Source organism: Onychostoma macrolepis, chromosome 04 (genome assembly GCF_012432095.1).
Source record: "Onychostoma macrolepis isolate SWU-2019 chromosome 04, ASM1243209v1, whole genome shotgun sequence".
Classification (NCBI taxonomy): domain Eukaryota; kingdom Metazoa; phylum Chordata; class Actinopteri; order Cypriniformes; family Cyprinidae; genus Onychostoma; species Onychostoma macrolepis.
Window position 1 is genome coordinate 13,861,105 of NC_081158.1, and position 9,489 is coordinate 13,870,593.

The 9,489-nt window shown below is 35.1% G+C and overlaps 1 protein-coding gene across 1 annotated transcript; it reads left to right on the plus strand.

Annotated features, from left to right (window-relative positions):
- Positions 1-6,957: 6,957 nt before the first annotated feature.
- LOC131538987 (phospholipase A and acyltransferase 1-like) lies at positions 6,958-9,242 on the plus strand. Its single transcript, XM_058773223.1, has 5 exons — positions 6,958-6,977; positions 8,080-8,191; positions 8,301-8,454; positions 8,736-8,965; positions 9,134-9,242. The coding sequence occupies exons 2-5, from the start codon at positions 8,120-8,122 to the stop codon at positions 9,206-9,208; spliced, it is 531 nt and encodes a 176-aa protein (XP_058629206.1). The 5' UTR covers positions 6,958-6,977; positions 8,080-8,119; the 3' UTR covers positions 9,209-9,242.
- The last annotated feature ends 247 nt before the right edge of the window (positions 9,243-9,489 follow it).

Consider the following 9,489-nt stretch of genomic DNA (forward strand, 5'->3'; position numbering starts at 1 on the left):
TAAAACATACTTACAGAATCTGGTTCAGAAGCGCCAGATTGTCCTAGCAATGTTGGAATTGACACATACAGCGGCAACAATACTACTGAGATACCTGAAACTGAAATTTGATTAAGGTGTTTTCAGTCTGGATCATCCTTCACTTTTAGGGTATACTCACACTAGGCATTTTGATCCATGCCCGAGCGTGTTTGACCCCCAAAGCCTGGTTCGTTTGACTAGTGTGATCGCTCCGTGCTGCGCTTGGGTGCGGTTCGTTTAGCTGTCCCTGGGTCGGTTGGAAGAGGTGGGCCAGAGTGCAGTTCAGTTGGGCTCGGGTGCAGTACGCATGTAGTGTGAGCGCTAACTGCAGCCGATACGATAGTTAGCTTGATACGATTCTGGAATTTCAGTGTTTATAATATATACCATATGCTTCAAATGCCTGTATCTAAATAGGCACTACTTTAACGACAAGACAAGGTGATGTAGTTATTGTATAAAAAAAAAAAGAATAATAAAGAATAGCATTGACAGCTGAAATCGTTGTCCCCTCCAACATGTTTAATGTTTATGGCCTGCCTAACTCGGAAACTCGAGTAATAAATAATCTCCGAGTAATAATACGACTTGAGAGGCCATTCGTGTCCAATTTCTGATTGGGAAACTCGTATTTCTGATAATTCCGATAGCACTTGAAGGCAGCATAAAGCGTGCTCCAGCCCGGAACGTAAAGTGCAATGTGAGAGCAGTCCAGCAGGGGAGTGGGGAGGGGGGACAATCACACTCTGGCTAGGTTCAAGGCAACCGTGCTTAGTGTGAGTACACCCTTAGATATCAAAAATCCTTTTGTGGGATCTTCCCAGTGGGCAATTGAAATTGCCATCCAAACTGAAGTTAAAATGATGCTGCAGCATCTTGATCAAGTCTTGACTAATATTTGACATCAAATTGATATCCAGTGGTCCGTTCTTCATACATGGATTATCCAGATTTTATTGATGCCGGTTCAATTATGTGTTGAATCATGTGAGCCTCCTTACAGAATGTCCTGAGTGGGGTGTAGTTAGGCCTCCTTTCGTTTTAGAGGTGTCATGTTGAGGTCTCCGCTCCTAGAGCTCAGCTAGGCAATAGGGTCATATGCTAGGTTGTAAGGCTCTCTGAGAGCCTCCTTGGCTTCTGACCTTAGTATGGAGTGTTGTTAGGCCACCTCTCAGTTGTTGTATTTAGACCTCCGTTCTAGAGAAGCTCTGGTCTATGATCGCGTTGCTGGTGCAGGGGTGAGGACTCCTTTGGGTCTTAGCTCAGCCAATAAGGCACTCATCCCTTCAGCATGGCGGTGTGGGTATACCATTCCCCATAGCACCCTCTAGGGGAAGCAGCGTAAGTTCCCTTTCAAAAGGGAACGTCTCAGGTTACGCATGTAACCACGGTTCCCTGAGAATAGGGAACAGGATACTGCATCCCTTTGCCATGCTTCAGGAATTCCTGCGTATGTCTCCTTCAGACAAGAAGTGGATGACCTATTTCACATATGCACTTTCATTCTCTCGGCCACACCAGTTGTCACTGGGAAGGGGACATTTGTACTAAAATGTGGCATAAAATTGTTCTATGGTATATTCAAATATACAAATAGCATGAGATTTGTCTTCATTAGACACTTATTTTCATATAGTGTTATATATTTAAAGGGATAGTTAAACTCAAAGATGAAAATTAAACCATGTTTTACTTACCCTCAAAGCATCCTAGGTGTATATGACTTTCTTCTTTCAGACGAATACAATCGGAGTTATATAAAAAAAAAAAAAAAAAATTTCCTTGCTCTTCCAAGCTATAAAAATCCTATCTGTGGGGTATTTTGAGCTAATACTTCGCATACACACCCTGGGGACATCAGAGAGATATTTTACATCTTAAAAGGGGCATAATAAGTCCCCTTTAAAGTATTTTTTACTTAACTTGAATATGTCAAAGAATAAAGAAAATTAAATATTAATACAAACAATATCAACGTTTTTTAAAGGGGTCATCGGATGCAAAATTCACTTTACAAATTGTTTGAACATAAATGTGTGTTGGAAATGTGTGTACACATCCATTACTAATTATGTTCATTTTTATCTTGTGTAACACTGAAAATGTCATGTCATGTCAACAACCCAAACCAGGAAAAATTATTTTAAAAGATCATATTAAAATGATTTTGAAAATAATTTAAATAATAAAATGTTGCATATCTATGGTCATGGCCAAAAATATCGGCACCCTTGGTAAATATGACCAAAGAAGGCTGTGAAAATTTATGTGCATTGTTAATCCTTTTGATCTTTTATTTTAAAAATTCACAAAAATCTATCCTTTCATTGGATAATAAGAATTTAAAATGGGGGGAAATATCATTATGAAATAAATGTTTTTCTCTAATACACATCGGCCATAATTAACTGCACCCTTTTATTCAAAACTTTCTGAAACCTTCATTTGCCAGTTTAACAGCTCTAAATTTTCTCCTATAATGCCTGATGAGGTTAGAGAACACCTGACAAGAGATCAGAGACCATTCCTTCATCCAGAATCACTCCAGACCCTTTAGATTCACAGCTCCATGACGGTGCTTCTTCTCTTCAGTTCACCTCACTCATTTTCTACAGGGTTCAGGTCAGAGGACTGGAATGGCCATAGCAGAAGCTTGGTTTTGTACTCAGTGACCTATTTTTGTGTTGTTTTTGAGGTTTGTGTTTGGATTATTGTACGGTTGGAAGATCCAAACATGGCCCATTATAAAATTTCTAACAGTATCAGTCACTTATTGATTTTTTTATCTGTTGGTATTTGATAGAATCCATGATGCCATGTGTCTAAACAAGATGTCCAAGACCTCCAGCAGAAATACAGGCCCACAACATTAAAAATACAGCAGTATATTTCATTGTACACATGAGGTACTTTTTATCCCTGTGTTCACCAAACCCATCTTGAGTGTTTTTTTTTTTAGTTTCATCTGACCATAGAAGCCAGTCCCATTTGAAGTTCCAGTCGTGTCTGATAACTGAATATGCTGGAGTTTGTTTTTGGATGAGCTCTGAGAATTTTTCTTGAAACCCTCCCAAACAACATGTGGTGATGTAGGTGCTGTTTAACAATTAGTTTTTAAGGTTTTCTGACCCCGAGACTTGACTATTTTCTGCAATTCTCCAGCTGTGGTCCTTGGAGAGTCTTTAGCCACTCAAACTCTCCTTCTCACCATGCATTAGGACGATATAGACACACGTCCTCTTCCAGGCAGTTTCGTAACATTTTATGTTGATTGGAAATTCTTAATTATTGCCCTGATGGTGGAAATGGGAATTTTCACTGCTCTAGCTCTTTTCTTAAAGCCACTTCACTAATTTGTGAAGTTCAATTATCTTTTGCTGCACATCAGAAATATATTCTTTGGTTTTTCTCATTGTGATGGATGATTAAGGGAATTTGGGCTTTGTTTTCCCTCCTATTTATATTTCTGTGAAACAGGAAGCCATGGCTGGATAATTTCATGTTCATAATCACCCTGGAGTGCTCAAAATTGTGAATATGAATGGGAATATACTTCAGAGATATTTTACTCAAGAATTTCTAGGGGTGCCAGTAATTGTGTCCAATGTGTATTTGAGAAAAACATTTGGTTTCACTTTATTTTGATGGTCCCTTTAACACATTCTATTGACTATAAGTAATGTTACACCTACATTTCTATTGACTCATTAGAGTGTTAGTAGTGTATTAGTTCACTGGTAGGGTTAGGGTTAGATTAAGTTGACACGTTCTTGCAAAGTTACTTATAGTCAGTAGAATATCTGTTGGGAGACCAACACAATAAGGAGTTAGTAGATATGAAGCAAACAGTCTACTAATACTCTTATGAGAGTTTGTTGACATGTAGTTGCAACATTACTTAGTGTCAACAGAATGTTCAAAAGGGACCATCTAAATAAAGTGTTACTATTTCATAATAATATATCCCCCCATTTTAAATTCTTATTATCCAATGGAAGGTTAGATATTTGTGATTTATTTAAATAAAAGATCAAAAGGATTAACAATGCAGATTCATTTTGACAGCCTTCTTTGATCATATTTACCAAGGGTGCCGATATTTTTGGCCATGACTGTATAATAGCAGACAAGCCGTTTTACTCATTGAGAAATTTGTTTGGTAAGAAATAATTATCTCATAATTTTATTGCAGTCATACACACATTACGTTCAGTTTGTCTGAGTCATACATTAATTTGAGCAGTGAGCTTTTATGCGTGTGGCTTTGATGCATCGCAGTAAATGCTGACCACTACACAAATCTCAAAATGCTTTTATGATGCACAATTAATTTAAACAGTCAGCTATGTATTAATAGATCACATGGATTAAGAAACTTTACTCAGTGCTAGTCATAACATCCACTTTTGAATTGCTAGTTACAGAACTCTTGACATTGAAAAATGCAAAGCCTGTACACATTCTAGAAATGATCATTTAAGACGGTTAGACATTTTATTGATGTATTAGAATTTTTATGTAATTTTGCTGTCTGGGCTGTTTTCTTGATATATCAATATATGTGATGTCATTGTATTGCTGTGTTGGCGCCAGCCAAACATCATATTGCTGATAATGATTTTGAGTATGAATATATCTGCCCTTTCCAATTAACGTGTCAACACAGAGTAATCTCAGACAACTTAATGCGTATATTTAATCAAATATGCAAATTTGTTTGATAAACCAAATTAGCCAGACATCAGTTATCAGGGTTAAAAGATCTGGGAACTGTCAAATCATCTCAGATGATACAAAAAACGGACCCCAGGGTGGTTACTGCATGATGATTGAAATCGCTCAGATGGCCTTAAGCTATTACCTAAATAAACTGCGAAAAGATTGTTTTATAAAACATCATGGACGGAATGGTCCTGAGAGTGCTGCACGAGCTCGCGGCGCCATTTGCAGGACAGTTAAAGCGCTCAAATGATTCAAAGCGCCAAACGCGAGTAGAATCAGCGCTGAAACTTGTTACTCGACCCAGTGACTTTTTATAAATGGGTGGCGGTTAGAATTTGAGATTGCAAGTATTTCCATAAAATTTGCAACGGTTGTGATGTAATTATATAATAGGCTGTAGTCTGAAGTGCTACGTGTCTGCGGTTACAGTACTGTTTTTAGGTTCGATTTACTGTTAGTGCTAGCTGTGCTGTGCCTGTGCTTGCTTTGAGCCGCTTTAATTTGCATTTGGGAATGTAATATTTGTCATTAGAAACGTTTATAAATCTGTGGCTTACAAAGAGAAGTTTCAGTGTCACATAATCCTTCAGAAATCATTCTAATATGCTCATTTTCTGCCCAAGAAACATTTCTCATTATTATCAATGTTAAAAACAGTTTTGCTGCTTAATATTTTTGTGGAAACAATGATACCACTCAAACATTTGTGTAAGATTTAAAAAAGAGAGAGAAATTAATAATTTTATTCATCATGCATGAAAGTGACAAAAAGACATTTAAAATAATTTCTATTTAATAAATGCACTAACAAATGCAATTAATATATTTGATAAGTGCAAATAAATGCTGTTTATTAAACTTTATATTTATCAAAAAGTCCTGAAAAATAAAGTGTATCACCATTTCCACACAAAATATGCAGCAGCAAATTGTTTTCAATATTGATAATAATCAGAAATGAGTCAAATAAATTGTAATGATTTCTAAAAGATCATGCGACACTGAAAACTGGAGTAATGGTGAAGAAAATTCTGCTTTGCATCACAGGAATAACATTACATTTTATAATATATTAATTTAAAGATTTTTTTTTTTATTTGTAATAATATTTCACAATATTGCTGTTTTTTTCTTTACTTCATTTTGATCAAATAAATTCAGCCGTGATGAGCAGAAGATATTTATTTTAAAATCATTAATAATTGTAATGTTTCCAAACTTTTGCCAGGTATTTTAATAATTATAACAAATAATATATTATATTGTTATCATGATTATTAAATGCTGCTTTTTATTTTTTACAGGACAATAGTATGTATTATTACAATATAAGATATATCTTTTTAATAGTAAGTGCTGGGGGCGTGGTCAAATTTTCCTTCTTTTTTGTCTCTAGCCGATCACATGCCTGTATTATATTTTCCTTGATTTTCAAGTTATGCACATTTCATATATGTTTGAAAGATATGTCTTCTTTACTGGTGTTTTGTTAGATATTGAATGAGACAATTGATGAGTGAAATAATGGTCTATTTAACCTATTCTTATTAGACATAAACACCAGTTTGGGAGGATGCAAGTTTCCTGCATATATTCCTTGTGCCTACTCTTTACTCTTTCTTCTCCTTCTTTCTTTTGCTTCCTTTGCGTTCCCTTCTCCTGGCATTCTGCTTATATCTTACCTCTTTTAGGCTTTTCTTCTGATATTCACAACTTCAGCCCTTAGATATGAGTAAGATAGATCTTAATTTTGTTTAAACGTATTTCCTATTATAATTTTCATGTTTACTTTATTCTTTTATTGTATTTATTTTTATTTAATGAATTTGTTATTCCTCCTTAAAATGATCTCTGACATAGTCATTACTGGTCTCCCTGGATCTTCACTGCATCACACACAGACATGACAAATATGTCTATAGAAAAACTTGAAATGACTACTTTTCAAATTTGAATGGGTAAATTTAAAACTAATATGTAATCATATTAAACCAACGCCTCTGAACTCATTATCTGTAATGTGGTCACACCCACGCACAGCGCGCGCTGTTCAGATGGTAGTCATCCACGTGCGCCACGCGTACCGTTAAACACTCCTATCACCTCCATAAACAAGGCATCAAGCTTCACCTACTTTTCACTGTTTAAAAGAAGACGTGCTGTGAGGAATAAGCCAGAATTTACCACAGAATAACAGCGCGATCTGACACAGCTTTATTCAGCAGAGGAGACAAGTAAGTACTTTATCTTTACTAAAATTAGTTATTTTTACATAAACTTGTACAAATTTCACTAGTTGGGTTTTTCCCAAACTATATTTGTCAGACTAAATTGTGTGAATATGACTGAAAAATGCTGAAATATGTTATATATATATAAGCAACTTTTAATTAGGGTAGAGAGGGGGAAAACACCCCCTTGGGGTAAAACACCCCTCTACTGTTTTTCCCAAAATAAGCACTAGATAAAGTCAAGATACTTTTTTATTATTGCTATGGACTGCATTGACAATAGTGATGTACCTGACAGAAAACGGATTTCACATTAGGCTAAGTAATTCTAATTTTCAGCAGTAAGAAAAAAAGTGTTTTAAAGCTTGTTGTTTTGTAGAACATCACAGTTATATATGATATGAGAACAGTAAGGCCTGTAGATGTGTGATAAAGCACATGTGCATGTATGAGAGTACAAGATCATGTTGTTTTTGTTACGAGTGGGCAATATTAGTATTCAGGTAATACTTTACAATAAAGTTACATGAATAATAATGAACTAATGTCTTAATTATACTTACTTCAACATGAACTCATGATTAAGACATGAAGACATGAGCTATAATCATGAATCAATCAGGAGCTATCCTTAACTACAGTTGGATTCATGCATGAATATCGCAGGCTTAACATCATTTGATAGTTAATGCATAAATTAACATTTAGGGGTGAACTAACTCAAACAGTCTCTGTAAGAAGGAATAATAAATATTTCAACTTTCAAATAAATGGAAACGATTTGATATTGTCATAGTTTTTAACTATTGAAATCTAAAACTGTGTCGTAAACATTACTGCAAGGCACAGGATTAGTTTATCATGATTTTCAGTGATCCTCCTTTAATGAAGAATTAATTGAGTTAATATGCCACTGTTAGGCCTATGCTCACTATGTACCCCTGTGGCCCAAGTGTAACACACCATATGAACATATTGGCTGGGTAGAAGCAAAATATTAATTATCTGTTCTGTTATGACAATACATGATTTCCTTGAATAATGTTTACAAAGATATGTTTTTTTGTGAAAATGGTTTTCTTGCTCTTTTATCTTGTGATTCAAGGAATTTAGATTCAACAAAGGACAAGCACTATAGTGTGATAATGAGAGCATTCTGGGTACAAGTGTTTTTAACTACTTTTGCTCTTCATCTGACCCTTCCTGTTCACTGTCAGGTAAATGTTCCCAACAGACATTATTCAGAATGAAATACTTGAGATTGAACTCTGCTCTTTATATTCATGTTTCCGCAAAAAAATAACTGTCCTTTGTTCTATCCTTTAGTTTGATTTTGGGGATCTAATTGCATTCAATCGAACATCCAAACTCAATCCAAATGTGACCTTCTACATGCACTGGGCTGTATATGTGGGGAAGGGGAGAGTCAGTGGGCTGGAGAATATAAAAAATGACGATGAGGATGTTTTCCATATCACTGGTAAACTGACAACTTAATGGTAGCATTTCATTTCAAATGGAAATGACCGTGTATGATTACATTTGGAGTACAGGCTAGTTTACATTGAAATTTAGGAAATTGTTTTCTAATTTTTATCTCCACTGTATATATCCAGCAGAACTACAAACCACCCTTAAGAGTACCCTTAAATGTAGAATAAAATAATATAAACATTAAACTATGTGCAGTAATTTTAATTAATTGGACTTTATTTTGCTCACAGAATGAACTGTATTTAATCATATTCTCTCTGTTCAAAGGTTACGTCTTTCCCAAGGGTTCTGACTGTATATTTGGAAAAATGAATGAAATCTCAGGTAATCCATGGAAGTTTAACTACCTGGATGGTAAAATTAAATTAAGATCTACTGATGCTATGAAGAAAGTCATAAGGCAAATACACAAAAATTGCTGGACTTGGGACTTGCTTATGAACAACTGTGAGCATGTAGCCACTTACATTCGCTATGGGGAAAAACACTTTGAGCAGGTAAAGAATGTGTTGTCAGCTGTGATCCATTTGTTTTTTGTAACGAGGGGATGTAACACATAACTTATTAAATCAAGTATTAATGTGATTGTATAAATAAAAAAACTATAAAATGTATATTGGTCTATATGTACACATGCAAACTTATTTGAATGTTGTTCTCCACAGATTGGTGCCAGATCTGCTGCTCTTTGCAAACTGAAGTTACCAACGTTTACTTATGACGGTGAAGAGGAATTATAGCGGCAAATAATCTCTTTCTTTATGATATGAAAACAACTTTCTTTTGTGTGTGTGTGTGTGTCTTCTTAACATTCATAGATAATGGAATATTCACTGAAATAATAAACTGTATGCAACTATCATGTCTGCTGTCATAATTTTCCATTTTTGAAAAAAAAGTATGCAGTGGGCACTGCAAAATCCTCATTGTTGCTCAGTATTTAGAGACTTCCTTTATTATTCACCAAAGTAAAATTAAAGGGTTAGTTCACCCAAAAATGAAAATTAGCCCATGTTTTACT

Excerpts from the sequence above, each read along its gene's own strand:
- LOC131538987 (XM_058773223.1), top strand. The coding sequence starts at position 8,120 with ATGAGAGCATTCTGGGTACAAGTGTTTTTAACTACTTTTGCTCTTCAT. Across the intron at positions 8,192-8,300 it reads CCCTTCCTGTTCACTGTCAG|TTTGATTTTGGGGATCTAAT; the intron begins GTAAATGTTCCC and ends TCTATCCTTTAG. Across the intron at positions 8,966-9,133 it reads GGGAAAAACACTTTGAGCAG|ATTGGTGCCAGATCTGCTGC; the intron begins GTAAAGAATGTG and ends TGTTCTCCACAG.